General features: G+C 43.4%; 2 protein-coding genes across 2 annotated transcripts in view; both read right to left on the bottom strand.

The window, feature by feature from the left end:
* Positions 1-3601, bottom strand: part of dock11 (dedicator of cytokinesis 11) — a 73033-nt gene extending 69432 nt beyond the window's left edge. Inside the window, exon 1 of the mRNA XM_071538105.1 lies at positions 3500-3601. Within this exon, the coding sequence (XP_071394206.1) occupies positions 3500-3601 (102 nt within the window). The remainder of the gene's footprint in view (positions 1-3499) is intronic.
* Positions 3602-14051: 10450 nt separating this feature from the next.
* On the bottom strand, positions 14052-18166 carry haus4 (HAUS augmin-like complex, subunit 4). The gene is made up of 9 exons (XM_071538034.1): positions 17970-18166; positions 17421-17560; positions 17188-17319; positions 16927-17067; positions 16173-16269; positions 15908-16053; positions 15476-15606; positions 14742-14814; positions 14052-14619 (listed from the first exon to the last, which is right to left on the bottom strand). Exons 1-9 carry the CDS (start codon positions 18034-18036, stop codon positions 14437-14439), a joined length of 1110 nt encoding a protein of 369 aa, XP_071394135.1. The 5' UTR covers positions 18037-18166; the 3' UTR covers positions 14052-14436.
* Between the last annotated feature and the right edge of the window lie 647 nt (positions 18167-18813).

Below are 18813 nucleotides of genomic sequence, written 5' to 3'. Positions count from 1 at the left end.
TTTTCGGGATGAGCTGTTAAATGTGCACCTTTAATAGCCCTCTCTCGAATACCCCCCCCGTATCCAAGCACAAACAAATAAAGGGAATTTCTCTTTATGTGTTCTCCAGCCAATGACTTGGCTTGTGAAGTAAGCTAGTTACAAAACGAACTTCAGAACTTTCCACTGCGACCTGACTTCCTCAGACGTCCGAAGACACCCAGCGTCTCGAAAATTTTCAACCACTAACCTAAATAACACCCTAATGATATTCTGACTGGGGTGATTGAAAGTGACATTGACTGTTTCACAGAGTCATGCAGCATCACTGTAAAGCCCTAACTCGTGTATTACTTTCTTATTACTAACAGTAGACGTACTGCTTCATGGACGACCAGCAGCAGTCAGCAGCAGCACCAACACCCACACAACACAACAACAGGGTGAGGCTACAGGTCTGCTGAACGCATTACTCTTGGCTGAGGGTGGGCGCTGCACCCGGAGTAGCGGCTCTGCTTCCTGTCATGTGCAACAAGCTGAACCGCAGCGCCACAAGTCAGAGGCGACCGTTCCGTTCAGCAGCGCACAGAGGCTCCACTGCAACCGCTGATCATGTTACAGAGAGAGAGAGAGAGAGAGAGAGAGAGAGAGAGAGAGAGAGGGGAGGGGAGGGGGGAGAAAGTAAAAGAGAGTGGGGGGAAGAGAGAGTTCTGCTTTTGAAACAGAAGCTGCAGAATCACAAGAAGGATGGGCACACTGATTGAGAAGAGAGAGAGAGAGAGAGAGAGAGAGAGAGAGAGAGAGAGAGAGAGAGAGAGAGAGAGAGAGAGATGCTTAAAAACACTAAAAGGACATGGCAAAACTCTGGGGCGTAGCCGTCTATTGCAAGCAAGGCTCCACTTTCTCATCTCGTTTACGTTACAAACTCCCATTGCGTTGCACCCTTTCTCCTCTCAGCTATCAACCTGGCTGGAGAACACTCAAACACCAATCACTGAACATAAACTCCCAGCATGCCTTGAGGGAGGGGACTAGGACCATGATGATGATGTGCATTTCCAGATGTCTGCGTCCCATTACAGTTCAGCGGAGGTAAGGGACTCCAGACTCCAACATAGCCATATGGGCTCTATCATGCTGGCTAGGCGGCTTACACACATTACGCACAATGGATGAATGAACACACACAACACACACACACTGAAATATACATGCAAGTCACACATGCATGGCACACACACATGCACACACGCCAGCAGCTCCACTGTCCCAACCCTGAACCCACTAAGTGCTCCAGTCTGTGTATACTGGCAGAACAGACACTTACCATCTCACTACCCGAAGTCTCTGCTCACTCCTATTAGCCTCCTATTATTCCCCATATATTCCCAAACTCATAATAACATATTAGCAGAGCTTCTTGTGTTGCATTTCTAAAGTTTTTCATACAGCTAACTAGGAGTATCTTTGCTTAGGCTATACCAGCCTGCAGCCACCACAGATAACCTGAGAACCGGTGGGAAACACATCTCGACTAAACTAAACCGTTTAGTATATTTATGAAAGCTATAACGCTAAAAGTGGTGCTGCAATTAAAGGTCAAAATTTTTAACACAAATGTGATATCTCAGATTTTGATTAAACTTGGAGGGATGATGCATTTTCAGCCACTGATTGGCCTGATGGGGATGCTACAAATAAAAGTCAAAATTTCACACTTTGAAAGGCCATAACTTCTACACCATCAGCACAACTTTGATGAAACTTGGAGGGGTGATGTATCTTGTTTCTGATTGGCCGAAGGAGTGCCTGCATCATTCACGGGGGACGACATGTTTACTTGTCAGCTATGGGATGTGGATGCACGTGAACTGAACCTAGAGAAAACGTCTCTGTTCTGTAATGCCAGCTGTTGTACTTCCGCAAAATTCGACTCAACTTTGTGCCTGGGAACACAGCGGCTCAAGGCAGAGCTTGCCTGTATCTCCATACAACAGATTAACAAAGGACAAACAGTGGGGAAGCAGAGAGTGAGCAGAGAGAGCAGGGGGGAAAGATAGGACAACTGGACACATTGACATAGAAACCAGAAGACAAGACTGAAAACACACACACACACACATACACACACACAGGAAGCACGGTCACAGCATGCCTTAGGGAATCCCCATGTGAGAGGAACGCGGGCCATGCGACCTCCACAAAACAGCGCTTGTTCTCAGTTAGCAAGTCAACCATTACTCCAAGGATTAGTGGGCAAAACCCACTACTCAAAAACATACACCCAGGCACACACACACACACACACACACACACACACACACACACACTCCAACCTGTGTGTTGCATGAATCAGGACCTTATCACAAGATTGTTACGGTGGAGTCCTCTTTGCGTCACACTCTTGAAGATGATCATCATAAGACTATGAGGCCATTACAGTCCATTGGGAACAAGAGATTATCTCCAAACACAAGTCAACCAGCTCCTCTGGAATCTGTTTTGGGTTTAAACTATGTCATTATCATATTATGAGGAAGTGGATGGGCGACCAGATGATCTTAGTTATGACAAAGATAATTGTCAGTAGCAGATATCAGCAGGCAAGAGTCAATCTGCACTGACATCACTGGAAGTCAAGGATAGAGGCATGCCTTTCATACACATCAAAATGATTTCACACACACACACACACAGAAATGCTTTATCAGCATGATCCTAAATGCTATTCATCTCAAGCCACTGAGCCTAATCCCCCATTATTACAGGCTGTTCCAGCCAATATCAGCCAAAAGCATGCCTATTCCCAACAAAAGGGAAAAAAAAGACTATGAGACACAAAAATCTTCTGGTTTGCACACTCGTCATTATCCATACTCATCAATTTTGAAGACGCGCGTGAACTGCCATCCATTGCACGTTATGGCCATTTCCAGCAAGAAAAAAGAAAAAGAGGCACACTGCTCCAACAAGGCAAGGACAGGGAAGCCATGCTGCAGCTGTCCAACTGGCACAGCTCCTCATTCTCCAGCACACAAAAGGAGCCGCAGAAGACTGGAAAACCATGTGTTCCTGTGGACAATGTCACACTATTGGTAATGCTGGCAATTTTGAAAACGAGGCCACCATAGGGAGTCGGTTTAGCGGCTTATAATCACTTCAGAATAAGCTGTCTTCACGCAATATGCTGTATGAATTTGCCAAGGTAAAATTGATTCAGTGCAGTCAGCTGGAGACGTATGAAGCTTGACAGTATAGGGGGACAAGCGCCCTCAATGAAAACTGGAAACAATTTTGTTTTAGTAAACAGGCAGGTTTTGAAGAGCGCGGGGACATAAATCAAAGTGAACGTTAGCTATTTAGAAAACGGGGATATGGAAAAGCTCTCCACAAAGAGGGGGGCGGGGTGCGGGGGTCTCCCCAATAAGCTCCCCTTAGGTTAGCGGTAGTTAGCAGGCTAACCGGTCAGGCTTCCGTTAGCTGGTACGACCGTTAGTCCACAATCTAAAGCTCTGCTCACCACAACCACCGAGGTCCTCACAGCCTCCGAGACGCTCTGCCTGACCTCCGCGGCCGTCCCGGGTTTGCTCAGCCTCTTGGTGAATTTTCGCACCTCGGACATAATTCCCTTCTCGTTAAAATCCACTTCGTGCGTGCCGGTGTGAGTGTGGGCATGCCGCGGTACCGGAGCAGCAGTGCTAGTTGACAGCCAGATGCGGGTTGGTTGTCGGAAGACCAGCCAGCGGTTTGCGTAGCGAGGCGGGGGCAGAGCTGCTGCTGATGAGAGGCGAGCTGAGAGGATCCAGCAGACGAGGCGAGACGTCTCACTCCTGCCTACTTCCGTCTTCGGCTTTTTAAGGAGACTACAGACTACACCGAAGATCGTCTAAATTGAGATGATAACCCAGTCATTAGAAAAAAAAACAAAAAACCTGGCCCACTTTAAGGTGTTGTGCCAACATTTGTGTCCCAGTTTAACACATTTGTTTTCCCTGTCAGTGTGTCTTCACCTCTATTTAATGCCAGGGAAGAACATAACACAATCTTGGTGATTGTTTTGCTATCACTGGCTTTTCAGTAACAGTGGGATATTGTTTTAGATGTTATACATGTTTTATATGTTAAAGGAATGCCAGAAAACAACCACATAAGGAGTTTCAAGACAAGAAATGCAGCTTCCACCTCTTATGGTCACGTGACATTGTCAACCATACATGCTGACCATACCAGTTATGAAGAGGAGGCAAATCCTCCTCATAAAAGGTAATTTTCATATAACCATGATGTATACTTTAATCCTTAAGGTCTCCAGAATCACCCAAATAAAACAAATCTGACCTCATGTTAGTTGATTTGTGTGATTTATGGACTTTGTTGGTACACAAGGCAAAAACACTTGTTTGAATGTATGAATGTGCTTGTTAAGCATTTTGTTCCATCATTTTAAAACAAATATGTCTGTTAAAGACTACTTAAAAGCACATGAATTGTGTGTTGTTGTTTTTTTAAAGAGTTTTTATACTGAACAGAATAACACATGTCTTTTGGTGTCATGGGATATCCTTGCCCTTTTCTCACACAATGATCTTGTTTCAGAATAAAAGCTATATTAATGAAAACTCCATTTGAATGACACTACTACTACAACTTACTTACTGTTAACTATAGTTGTAAGTAACACATTCAGATAAGGGTTTCTAGTACACAGACAAAAACCTGGACAAAATAAATGCAGAACTTTTTTATATGGGACATTTTTGACATGATGATATAAGCCTCTGAAATATGTGGCCACATAATCACAGTTTCCTTTGCTTCCCTCCTCTTTAGGTTGTCTGCTGTCTCCCCCTGCTGGTGATGGACGGTAGCAGCATCAACAAAGAATAACTCACCAACCTCAGACACAAACTCTGTGTGTGTGTGTGTGTGTGTGTGTGTGTGTGTGTGTGTGTGTGTGTGTGTGTGTGTGTGTACGCATATACATGGGTTGCTGTGTGTGAACGTCAGGCTATCATTTAGTAATTTAATAGCTACTTGGAAAGAGAGGTGGATGGATGGATGAATGGAATAAAGATACACACTGTCAAGATAAATGCTGATAACTAAATCAATAACTAAATCAATTTATATTCTTTTCTGGCAGCAAAGGTATTAAGATAGGTCTGGTATTTTCAATAATATTCCATAATGAGTTTTAATTTTAATTAATTAATTAATAAATAATTAATTTTAATGTAATTCTGTTCAGAGCTAAACAGTTTGGTCAATAACAAAATGTTAACTCACTTGCAGCAAAATATGTATTAACCTGCTGCAATTTTAGACAGGAGGGACATTGACAAAGAAAACCAAAATCTTGGGATTGCAGATCGTATGTCCCTAGTAAACGGATCTATTGATTTGATCCTCTTGGACCATTTGTTGTTATTAATATCATATTGGCATGGTTGCTAAATGCTATATTTGTTGGTTTTGTTTACTTTGGCAATAAGCACTTTTGTGTTTCATGCCAATAAACTATCTTTAAGTTGTTTTGAATGTTGAGGATATTATAGAGGACACAGATACTAGTTACCTCATCAAAATTGGATTCAGTAACGTAATCCAAGGGATTACCCAACCTCAGTAACATATTTATATTAAATTGCTTTCAGATTACTTAAAAACTGTAAGACTTAAAGACTGACTTGATCACTGCATGATGAAGTCAGTCTTTGAAAAAAATGACAAAAATATTTCCACTACTTCCACCTCAAATTCATAATGTGGTTGAAACTGTTAGGCACAGGCCTATATTTAATTGATGGAATTGAAGTCAGTTGACCCCATCCCTGATGTACAACTATAACAATGAGTCAATGGAGAGGTTCTTCAATCAATCAATCAAATTTTATTTATATAGCGCATTTCATCCAACAAGTGAAGTTCAATGTGCTTTAGACAATAGAGGTACAAAGTGCAAGTGGGAAAATTTAGAAAAAATAAGATAATAAAATATATAATAAAAGGCAAGACTAAAAAGGTGTGCTGTCTGAAAGCGACCGGCTTGTGTCCACTTGCACTTGGCAGGCGTTTTAGTGTCGACAGACTTTTCACCTCTTCGACTGAAAAACAAAAACAGGATTATGAGAACATGATCAAGACAGTAAACTATCTGAATACACTGAAAACTGTCAGGCTATGATCCTTGTGAAGCACAGATAGAGGGGGTGCACATGAGTCAAGCTGTGTTGGTACAAATAGCAGCAAGACATTTTAGCAAACTGGCCAACAAACTGGCCAACTAGAGACACCGGCTAGTATGGAGAGAGCATCACTCTCAAGCAAAATTGACCACTTTAATGTTGCTCTCTTCATCAGAAAAAGTGCATACCTGCCAAAATATATTTGAAGACATTTTATGAATCATTAGAGTCGTCTGATAAATTCAGCAATATATATCATCTACAAAGCAGCACTACACCAACACAATCACAACATTTATTTAGTTGAATTATATTTAATGAAGTGCTGCTTGGTGTACTGAATATACATCGAATAGAAGAGTGGCTCCTCATAATTTCGAAAAGGTCTTCTACCAGACCAGCTCTAAACTGCAGAGTAAAAATTTTGAGTTTAAAGCATTGTATTTTTGTTACCTGCAATACCAATTCTATGCTCTATGAAACTTATGATAGGACTGAATTAAGTTTCCATGTCCTCAGGTTGGTTAATGAAACTTAATTCGCCCTTGTGCTCGTCCATCGTCTTCTTCTCCTCCTTGTCCTTCGTCTTCTTCTCCTCCTCGTCTTTCGTCTTCTTCTCCTCCTCGTCCTTCGTCTTCTTCTCTTCCTCGTCCTTGTGCTCGTCCTTCGTCTTCTTCTCCTCCTCGTCCTTCGTCTTCTCGTCCTCGTCCTCTTCTCTTCCTCGTCCTTCGTCTTCTTTTCCTCCTCATCCTTTTCCTTCGTCTTCTTCTCCTCCTCGTCCTTCGTCTTCTTCTCCTCCTTGTCCTTCGTCTTCTTCTCCTCCTCGTCCTTGTCCTTCATCTTCTTCTCCTCCTCGTCCATGTGCTTCGTCTTCTTCTCCTCCTCGTCCTTGTTCTTGTCCTTCGTCTTCTTCTCCTCCTCGTCTTTCGTCTTCTTCTCCTCCTCGTCCTTCGTCTTCTTCTCTTCCTCGTCCTTGTGCTCGTCCTTCGTCTTCTTCTCCTCCTCGTCCTTCGTCTTCTTCTCCTCCTCGTCCATGTCCTTCGTCTTCTTCTCCTCCTCGTCCATGTCCTTTGTCTTCTTCTCCTCCTCGTCCTTCGTCTTCTTCTCCTCCTCGTCCATGTCCTTCATCTTCTTCTCCTCCTCGTCCATGTCCTTCGTCTTCTTCTCCTCCTCGTCCATGTCCTTCGTCTTCTTCTCCTCCTCGTCCTTGTTCTTGTCCTTCGTCTTCTTCTCCTCCTCATCCTTGTCCTTCGTCTTCTTCTCCTCCTCGTCCATGTCCTTCGTCTTCTTCTCTTCCTCGTCCTTGTCCTTCATCTTCTTTTCCTCCTCATCCTTTTCCTTCGTCTTCTTCTCCTCCTCTTCCGTCTTCTTCTCCTCCTCGTCCATGTCCTTCGTCTTCTTCTCCTCCTCGTCCATGTCCTTCGTCTTCTTCTCCTCCTCATCCATGTCCTTCATCTTCTTCTCCTCCTCGTCCTTGTTCTTGTCCTTCGTCTTCTTCTCCTCCTCGTCCATGTCCTTCGTCTTCTTCTCCTCCTCGTCCTTCGTCTTCTTCTCCTCCTCGTCCTTGTCCTTCGTCTTCTTCTCCTCCTCGTCCATGTCCTTCGTCTTCTTCTCCTCCTCGTCCTTCGTCTTCTTCTCCTCCTCGTCCTTGTCCTTCGTCTTCTTCTCCTCCTCATCCATGTCCTTCATCTTCTTCTCCTCCTCGTCCTTGTTCTTGTCCTTTGTCTTCTTCTCCTCCTCGTCCATGTCCTTCGTCCTCTTCTCCTCCTCGTCCTTGTCCTTCGTCTTCTTCTCCTCCTCGTCCATGTCCTTCGTCCTCTTTTCCTCCTCGTCCTTCGTCTTCTTCTCCTCCTCGTCCATGTCCTTCCTCTTCTTCTCCTCCTCGTCCTTCGTCTTCCTCTCCTCCTCGTCCATGTCCTTCCTCTTCTTCTCCTCCTCGTCCTTGTTCTTGTCCTTCGTCTTCTTCTCCTCCTCGTCCTTGTTCTTGTCCTTCGTCTTCTTCTCCTCCTCGTCCATGTCCTTCGTCTTCTTCTCCTCCTCGTCCTTGTCCTTCGTCTTCTTCTCCTCCTCGTCCTTCGTCTTCTTCTCCTCCTCGTCCTTGTCCTTCGTCTTCTTCTCCTCCTCATCCATGTCCTTCGTCTTCTTCTCCTCCTCGTCCTTGTTCTTGTCCTTCGTCTTCTTCTCCTCCTCGTCCATGTCCTTCGTCTTCTTCTCCTCCTCGTCCTTGTCCTTCGTCTTCTTCTCCTCCTCGTCCTTCGTCTTCTTCTCCTCCTCGTCCTTTGTCTTCTTCTCCTCCTCGTCCATGTCCTTCGTCTTCTTCTCCTCCTCGTCCTTGTTCTTCTCCTTCGTCTTCTTCTCCTCCTCGTCCATGTCCTTCGTCTTCTTCTCCTCCTCGTCCTTGTCCTTTGTCTTCTTCTCCTCCTCGTCCATGTCCTTCGTCTTCTTCTCCTCCTCGTCCATGTCCTTCGTCTTCTTCTCCTCCTCGTCCTTGTCCTTCGTCTTCTTCTCCTCCTCGTCCTTGTCCTTCGTCTTCTTCTCCTCCTCGTCCATGTCCTTCCTCTTCTTCTCCTCCTCGTCCTTGTTCTTGTCCTTCGTCTTCTTCTCCTCCTCGTCCTTGTTCTTGTCCTTCGTCTTCTTCTCCTCCTCGTCCATGTCCTTCGTCTTCTTCTCCTCCTCATCCTTTGTCTTCATCTCCTCCTTGTCCTTCGTCTTCTTCTCCTCCTTGTCCTTCGTCTTTTTCTCCTCCTCGTCCATGTGCTCCGTCTTCTTCTCCTCCTCGTCCATGTCCCGTCTTCTTCTCCTCCTCATCCATGTCCTTCATCTTCTTCTCCTCCTCGTCCTTGTTCTTGTCCTTCGTCTTCTTCTCCTCCTCGTCCATGTCCTTCGTCTTCTTCTCCTCCTCGTCCTTGTCCTTCGTCTTCTTCTCCTCCTCGTCCTTCGTCTTCTTCTCCTCCTCGTCCTTTGTCTTCTTCTCCTCCTCGTCCATGTCCTTCGTCTTCTTCTCCTCCTCGTCCTTGTTCTTCTCCTTCGTCTTCTTCTCCTCCTCGTCCATGTCCTTCGTCTTCTTCTCCTCCTCGTCCTTGTCCTTTGTCTTCTTCTCCTCCTCGTCCATGTCCTTCGTCTTCTTCTCCTCCTCGTCCATGTCCTTCGTCTTCTTCTCCTCCTCGTCCTTGTCCTTCGTCTTCTTCTCCTCCTCGTCCTTGTCCTTCGTCTTCTTCTCCTCCTCGTCCATGTCCTTCCTCTTCTTCTCCTCCTCGTCCTTGTTCTTGTCCTTCGTCTTCTTCTCCTCCTCGTCCTTGTTCTTGTCCTTCGTCTTCTTCTCCTCCTCGTCCATGTCCTTCGTCTTCTTCTCCTCCTCATCCTTTGTCTTCTTCTCCTCCTTGTCCTTCGTCTTCTTCTCCTCCTTGTCCTTCGTCTTTTTCTCCTCCTCGTCCATGTGCTCCGTCTTCTTCTCCTCCTCGTCCATGTCCTTCGTCTTCTTCTCCTCCTCGTCCATGTCCTGTCTTCTTCTCCTCCTCGTCCTTCGTCTTCTTCTCCTCCTTGTCTTTCGTCTTCTTCTCCTCCTCGTCCTTCGTCTTCTTCTCTTCCTCGTCCTTGTGCTCGTCCTTCGTCTTCTTCTCCTCCTCGTCCTTCGTCTTCTTCTCCTCCTCATCCTTCGTCCTCTTCTCCTCCTCGTCCTTGTCCTTCGTCTTCTTCTCCTCCTCGTCCTTGTCCTTCGTCTTCTTCTCCTCCTCGTCCATGTCCTTCGTCTTCTTCTCCTCCTCGTCCTTTGTCTTCTTCTCCTCCTCGTCCTTGTCCTTCGTCTTCTTCTCCTCCTCGTCCATGTCCTTCGTCTTCTTCTCCTCCTCGTCCTTGTTCTTCTCCTTCGTCTTCTTCTCCTCCTCGTCCATGTCCTTCGTCTTCTTCTCCTCCTCGTCCTTGTCCTTTGTCTTCTTCTCCTCCTCGTCCATGTCCTTCGTCTTCTTCTCCTCCTCGTCCATGTCCTTCGTCTTCTTCTCCTCCTCGTCCTTCGTCTTCTTCTCCTCCTCGTCCATGTCCTTCGTCTTCTTCTCCTCCTCGTCCTTGTTCTTGTCCTTCGTCTTCTTCTCCTCCTCGTCCATGTCCTTCGTCTTCTTCTCCTCCTCGTCCTTGTTCTTGTCCTTCGTCTTCTTCTCCTCCTAGTCCATGTCCTTCGTCTTCTTCTCCTCCTCATCCTTGTCATTCGTCTTCTTCTCCTCCTTGTCCTTGTCCTTGGTCTTCTTCTCCTCCTCGTCCTTGTTCTTTGTACAGAACTGCAGCAGACATCTACCAGTTGCCATTGGGAATCCCCCAGTACATCCACAGTCTTCCACGATTTGCTACTGAAAAACAACCAGTACAACCAGTGTGTTCAACTGTTGGCTACTGGGAATCACCCAGTATAACCACAGTCCTCTACTGATGGTCACTGGGTGTTACCCAGTACAACCACAGTGGTCTACCACTGGCCACTTGGTGCATCCCATAGTCTTATACTGTGGGCTACTGGGTGCTTCCCAGTATAACCACAGCCTTATATTGTTTGCTACTAGGAATTATCCAGTACAACAGTCATCTACTGTTAGCAATTTGGTCACTCCCAGTACAACCAAAGTCTTCCCTGTATGCTACTGGGATAACTAGCTGTCTAAGAATTCATATTCATCAAGAGTAAACTATAGCACAGTGTGTTCTAGACTAAAACTGCAAATTTACTTACCTTTATCAGATGACAAAATTGTTGTGAAAAACATCAACAGGCAGAATTCATCAGTCAGTCATGCACCAGTATCACTGGATGAACACATTATTCCCATGCGTACAAACACAGAAATCTTTGTTGTTCAAGGCATGATGTGTTTGCAGTTTCAAAGGTTTTATAATCAATTACTCTCTCTGAAAATACAAAAGAGTGTGAGGCCACAATACCTACTTCAGAGTTCAGAGTAGTGGAAAATGTCTTCCAACTGAAAACTTACCATCTCTCATACCTTAGCTGCCTTCTAACCTCCTGCAGTTTGCTGCCTTCATGGTCTGTTGGCAGCTCATCCAGCAAAAGGCAGCACTGTTGGGTCACACTGACAAAGTTCCACCACATGATGTCACAAAAGCCTCCGTGAAGACTCCATTCTTGTCATGTTCACATTTTCAAACCTGAGAGCTGCCCAGCACAACCAGTCTTCTCCTAATGACTACTAGTTAGCTCCCAGTACAACCACAGTATTCCCATTTGGCTACAGGATAGATACCAGTAAACTATAGTTTTCTACTCTATTCTACTGGGTGCAACAACGCACAGTCCCACACATCTATTGTTGGCTACTGGAAGCTGCCCAGTACAACCACAGTCAATTTTGCCACTTCTATGAAACAGCATGTAGGCCAATTCGGCACGTACAAAATCAAAACTTTAGTACTGTAAGTTTTCTATGTAGCCTATTTTCAAGTAAAATGAAATAATTTGTGGTTGATAGGCATATAACACTAACATGTATGCACATGCATGCCACATCAGTGTGACATAAGAACAAAACAGTGAGGCACTGCAACTCCAGCAGAAAATATCTAATGTTGATTTTCAATATTTGTGGTAATACTTACTACATAGTTGGTAATACAGGGATCAATAAAGTATCACACATTCATGACATTTGTGTAAAAAAAAATCTGTTCATAACATCATTTGCACAGACTGAATTTCTGCTATGAATTTATGCCACGGTGCAACAGGAAAATAAATGTGTTATTTACGATACGATAGAACTTTATTGTCTTTTCTCTGAAATTTGTCATGCATCATCATCATGCATTATTTCTGGTCTTGCATAACACCTATCTGATCTGAAAGGATGGAGCTTGCATGTCTGGGCCTGTCTTGTATGCTACATTATTCCAAACACAGGACCACAGTGAGAGCAGATGTCAGCTCAGAGAAGTATTTTATATCAACATAAAGGGGCATTAGTGCTAATGACTTTCATTCTGACAGTAAAATCCACCATTCTATTCTTTCCCAGGTTTTACATGGCAATAAGCAAGGTGAGATAAGCGGGTTAGGCAAGATTAAATATACTTTCATGAAACTTTCATTTCAGCTGAAGCTAGTCCAAGTCTTTGAACTCAGATGAAGTTCAGCATCTGTCTAAACCTGGCTTGCTTCTGACTGTGCTACACTGCAGCTTCTGTCCACTGTAGGACAGGAGTAGTTCAGGTAGCATCACATCTCTACATTTAAGATTTTACACTTAAACACCTTTACAAAAGCTGTATGGAGAGAAAACGTCTGACTTTTTCTGTAACAATAGCTAGATATCTTATTTTGTGAAGATAATATGAGTACTTGCTCAGTTAAAACAGCAGTACTGCATTGCTAGAATGACTATAGTAATTCTCAATCCTTGGTGTGTTCTACTGTTGGCCACTGAGTGCCTCCCAGTACAACCACAGTACAATCACAGTCACTACTGGGTGCTCCCCAGTACAAAAACAATCTTATATTGTTGGCTACTGGGAATCACTCAGTACAACCACAGTCTTCTATTGATGGTTACTGGGTGTTGCCCAGTACAACCAGTGTTATACTTTTGGCCACTGAGCGTCTCCCAGTACAACCACTGTGGGCTACTGGATGCTTCCCAGTACAACCAGAGTCTTCTACTGTTGGCTACTGGGAATTATCCAGCACAACAAACATGATCTACTTTTAGCAACTGGGTCACTCCCAGTACAAAGTCTTCCCTGTATGCTACTGGGATAACTAGCTGTCTAATTCATATTCATCAAGAGTAAAATATAGTACAGTGTGTTCTATACTAAAACTGCAAATTTACTTACCTTTATCAGATGACGTTCAGAAAATGTCACCGCCCACTATTTCAGATGCTTGTCAACTAGGTTCAGGTTGAAAAATTCCCATGCGTACAAACACTGGTCATACACAGAAATCTTCGTTGATCAAGGCAAGATATGTTTGATTTTGAGCAGTAAATGACAAATTGCAGTAAGATACTGGTGAAAAATGGTAAAGGTCCTTGTCATTTTACCTTCACTGACATGAATTTTAGCAAAGTTTCAAAGGGTTTACAATCAAATACTCTCTCTGAAAACACAAGAGTGTGAGGCCACAATACCTACTTGTTCAGAGTAGTTGAATATATCTTCCAACTGAAAACTTACCATCTCTCATACCTTAGCTGCCTTCTAACCTCTTGCAGTTTGCTGCCTTCATGGTCTGTTGGCAGCTCATCCAGCAAAAGGCAGCACTGTTGGGTCACACTGACAAAGTTCCACCACATGATGTCACAAAAGCCTCCATGAAGACTCCATTCTTGTCATGTTCACACTTTCACACCTGAGAGCTGCTCAGCACAACCAGTCTTCTCCTAATGACTACTGGGTAGCTTCCAGTATAACCACAGTATTCCCATTTGGCTACAGGATAGCTATCAGTAAACCACAGTCTTCTACTGTAGTCTACTGGGAGCAACAGAGCACGGCACCACACATCTACTGTTGGCTACTGGGAGCTGACCAGTATAACCACAGTCAATTTTGCCACTTCTATGAAACTTCTATTCATTAAACTTTTTCAGTAATTTCAGTTTAAGCTAGTCCAAGTCTTTGAACTCAGATGAAGTTCTGCATCTGTCTAAACCTGGCTTGCTTCTGACTGTGTTTTCATCGAATAATGCAAAGAAAACAAGTTCATATTCATTTTTAAACAACACAATACTAATGTTGTCATTTTCTGCAAAAAAATGCTCTAAATGACAATATTTTTATTTGGAATTTGGGAGAAATGTTGTCAGTAGTTTATAGAATAAAACAAAAATGTTCATTTTATTCAAACACATACCTATAAATAGTAAAACCAGAGAAACTGATCATTTTGCAGTGGTCTCTTAATTTTTTCCAGAGCTGTATTATCCAAGGAGCAATGGGTACTACACAGGACTTGAACTCTAAATGGGTTTCAAGACTACTATTCTACATTGGGTTATTTTGTTGTACAAGAACTGGTAGAAGGAGAAATGTCCATTACCATAGTGATGCACTAAACGGGTCTGACTTGTCCCCAAAAGCAAAATTTATTGAGAAGTGAATTAAATAACAGAACTAATGGGAGCTTTCAGCTAGCCCTCTAAGTAGCTACATTGGAAAGTTACTGCAGGTCAAAAATCCACACAGTTCTCTAAGCAGCCAGTGTCCAAGATACATCATGTGTTTGTGTGAAAGAGAGCGGTTGGCTCTCTTGTCCCCACATCAGCTTTGGCCTTCACTTGTCCGTGTGTTGGGTGAACTCCTTCAGAGCCCACTTCTTCATGTCAATCTCCCGCCGTAGCCTGCAGTATTCCTCGGCCAGGGCCTCAAACTCCTTGCCCAGGATCTCAAAGGAGGCCAGTTTCAAGTCCACACACTGCTTCTCCGACCGACAGGCCTTCAGCTCCGACTCCAGCTTCTCCCTGTGATGGAGGGGGCGACACAAGAGTGAAGCTACAGATACGTTTAGAAGATACAAATATGCTTGCATGCAATTACTTGGCAACAATGAGTCAGAAAAGGACAAACTTCAGAGGCCACTTGCCTTATTTTTCTATGCGCAGATATTGTGTCGGCTGTATATGTGTCCAGCTGAATCTCCACCATCTCAGTCCTTTGAGGAAGAAAGAAGAAGAAGAGATGTGAGAACTAGAAATGTCTATATGGAAAGCATATTGCTTTACATTCAAACCTACATAGCATTTGTTTTATCACTGAAGGATTGGCAGCAGGGTTCCTATACAGTTTCAGTTATAATATTCCATACTTTGTCCAGGCCTTAATTTCTTTTTATTTGATGTAACAAGTTTGGTTGGTGTTCAGTATGATTTATACCAACTTCCATCTTCCCATCTTGCCCCTACTACCTCTGCCATATCAATCTATAAATGATGATTCTTCACAGTAACCAATATGAGAATATATACGTTGACAGTGGTCTAAAACCACAGAAAATGTGTTTCCTTATGGTTATCTGGACATTACAACAATATTTTTCCCATACCCAAACAAACTTTTAGTGCAATTTCCAAACTTATCAAAAATTACCAAATTATTTTTCCATACATTTCCAAACCTGTGCATGAACCGTGTGGAAGGGAGCACTCATTTACTGTGGTGTTATGTCATCTCTTGTAATTTTCCTGATGTAGGAATTTGAGTCTATTCCACTGTTGCACTCCTTGCAAGTCTCTCTGGATAAGAGTGTCAGCTAAATGCCTAAAATGTCAAATGTATAACTGATACATGCGGGCGAACCATTGAGAAGTCCCTACCTGATCTTCTGCAAGACTAATTCGCATTTGCCTTCGAAGTAGTCCAACTTCTTCCTGTCCAAATCCGTCTGGATCCTCAGCCTGTGGTCCAAGATGAGAGACTGGAGAAGCTGGATACACTTAGTCAGCTCCTGGACAGGGGAACAGCAACCCAGTTGGAAAGAATAACATAAAAAAGAAAAAAGAATAGAATGTCAAATATTTTGAGAAACTAACCAGAATGCATTTATGCCTTGTACACACATTTTTAAGGCTTTTGGTTTGGAAGCATTTTTGTTTAGCGGTTTTTGGACAACTTTCCAGTGACTGAGCTCATTCACAAGGTACAAAAACGACAGAACGCTCATCATTGCATACATTACGTGGTAAAACACCAAAAACAGGTGTTGTGTTACCCTCAGATAACTAAATACGATCGTAAACACCACTTACAGAGAGGTAGAGCTGGGTCTGTCTTTGCAGGAGAACGCTGTTTTCCCGGCAAATCTCCTTCAGACTCTCCGCTTTTTTCTTCTCGTTGTCCAGCTGGCCAGACAGATGAGACAACTTGATGTTCTTCAGACCCTCGCTCTCACTCTCTAGCAGGGATTTCAAAGAAACATACTGGTCATTTCCATGCAGCATTATGTTCTGAAAGTAAACAACAAAACATGGTAGGCTTTATCAGTAGCCACAAATAAATCAAGTGTTTACCTACCCCAATCAGGTTGATAGTAGGACAGAAGGCTGAAACACTTTTTCTTGAGATGTTTTTCCAGCTCTCTTGGTAGACTCTGTTTCATTCTTTGCACATTCTGGTACAGATAAATACAGCATTAAAGTAATAACCCACAACACTTTTAATATAAATAAATATCTGTTTTGCTACTCTTTCTCCATCACTGATTGATATGAACCAGTAGTGATTCATTTACATTTCATTTGGTTGTCTAAACACCCGGTGATGTGCCAAATTTCTTTCCCCTAAAAAAATGTGTTTCCATTGGCACTGTGTCTTCACCTTGTTTTCATGCCAGGGAAGAAAATAACATAATTTCAAATTCTGTGGGCTGTTTTCCTCTTCCGCTTTTCAAATGGTAAAACAATGTTTAAAATCATTTCAAGAGATTACAAATAATGTCAGTAGCCTACCTAGTTGCCCCATTATGAACTGCAATCACACTTGTTTGTGATTTTATTATCTCAAGCATCCATTAATTCTACAAGGAAGTTGTCAGGCTATACATTAGCCTTCTTGTCCTATATTAAGCACATAATCATTTCCCACAATAATTTCCTTGTGCAGTGGCAAAAAAAACATCACATACTGATGACACACAGCCAGGGAAACACTATACAAATTTTGGCACAACATCTTATCACTTATCTCATGCCACAATAAAAATAAAAACAAGAACTTCCCGGTATTACCACTTGAAGTATGCAGGTGAATGTATTGTTCTATGACCCACCTTCTCTAAGGGCATGAGCTCCATCACCTGTTGGGGGTTCAGGCCTAGTACAGAGGGCTGGTCTTGACTGGTGTTGGCACTGGGATCCAGCTGTCTGACACACTGAGCCACCAGCAGGCACTGCTCCATCGTATCGTAAAACTACAAAGACACAACCACAAGCCGCTGAGATAGGAATTGTTGTATTGCTGTCAAATTATTCTTGTCATCTCTTTTGATGGCGTCAGTACGGGTAAGGCTGAGGATGTATGTGAAGCGTACCATGTTCTGGTCGGGAGGGACGGTGGCTTGGTGCTTCCTGACACAGTGATCCTGGATCATCTCCTGCAGCAGACTGTGGAGGCTCTCTGAGTGCAGCCAGCGACGTCTCTGGGTCTGCAGCTGCTGCTCAGCCTGGGGAAAAGCAGCCCTACTGTTACCTTCGCTTATTCAAAGCTAATTGCATAGTTACACATGCGTGCCAGAGACATATGTAGGAAGAGATGAGTTCTGACCTTCTCCAGCTGTGTTTTCAGAGGGACAGTGAGTCCGCTGTGGTCCACATGCTGCGACAGGGTGGCCAGCAGCTTACAGAACTGCGGGTTCTGGGTCAAGTCTTCCTCTGTCAGGTCACACAGGGGGAAGGAGGCCAGAACTGGGTGGGAGGACGGCAGAAAATGGCAAACTTGTTTTCAACGGCACAGAGAATACATTTTTAGGAGATTCAAAACAGCACTACTCCGATTTTAGCTCAGTAAATTCAGTTAGTTTCACGATTAACCTAAAAATTACGACAACAGACAAAAAATAGAGTTATAACTAGCTAGCTAGGTAGCCAAGTTAGCACGTTACAGCATCGACTTATAATGGATTTGTATTGCGTGTATACATAAGCAATTTTGAACAATGACAGATGCAACGTTAATTTCTGTTTACACGTTATATTGTAGACAGTCTAACAGTTGTATGAATCTTAACGTTAAGCCACCACGCCTACATTTTACAATAGTAAAATAAGCCAGCCAGCTAACTTAGTGTTAAACTTTGTTGTCAACCTAACTTACCCTGTTGATGCAAGTTGTCTCCTTTCCCAAGCGATGATGCACTCCCACATTCTGGGCCGACAGACATTTTCAGCTAAATTATGTTACTTTTTCACTCGGCAGATGTTGATTACTGCCGAACTTCTAAAAACTGAAAGAGATAAAACAACCTTTTTCACGAGTACAATCTGCAATCGTTTTCTGTACATTACTTCCTGAATCAAGTCGCGCGCCTCTGCAGCGAGAGTTCTTATTGGCTAACTGATTCATGTGACCAAAATGACAACAACGCTCAATAACTAGCAATATATGGCCTACTGTTGGAGATATCTTCTGTTAATAACAGAAGGTTAATAACAGAAGGTTTGGTTTATTTATTATAAAACACCCCAAAAGCATTGTTGACACCCAGGCTCAGGTCTGTACCAGATATGTTGCTATTGTATGGCATGGTCTCTCTCTCTCTCTCACTCACACTCACACACACACACACACACACACACACACACACACACACACACACACACACACACACACACAGTTTGTGTCTGAGGTTGGTGAGATTTTCCTTGTTGATACTGCTACCATCGATCACCAGCAGGGGGAGTCAGCAGATGACTTAAAGAGGATGGAAGCAAATCAAACTGGCTTCATGCATACTGTACTGTATATCATAATGTTAAAAATGTATCATATGAACATATCATATGAAAAAAAAAATAGTATCATTCAAATGGAGGTTTCATCAACATAGCTTTTATTCAGAAACAAGGTCACTGTATGAAAAAAATGGCAAGGATATCCACTGACACCAAAAGAGATGTCTCTGCCTTATTCTGTTCAATATAAAAACTCTTATATTTGA

The sequence above is a fragment of the Centroberyx affinis genome, unplaced genomic scaffold, assembly GCF_046629955.1.
Source record: "Centroberyx affinis isolate AG114_WGS23_722 - 3 ecotype Tasmania unplaced genomic scaffold, CSIRO-AGI_Caff_v1 ptg000193l_1, whole genome shotgun sequence".
Lineage (NCBI taxonomy): Eukaryota > Metazoa > Chordata > Actinopteri > Beryciformes > Berycidae > Centroberyx > Centroberyx affinis.
The sequence above is the reverse complement of the archived record's forward strand: the minus strand, read 5'-3'. Positions and strand labels throughout refer to the sequence as shown.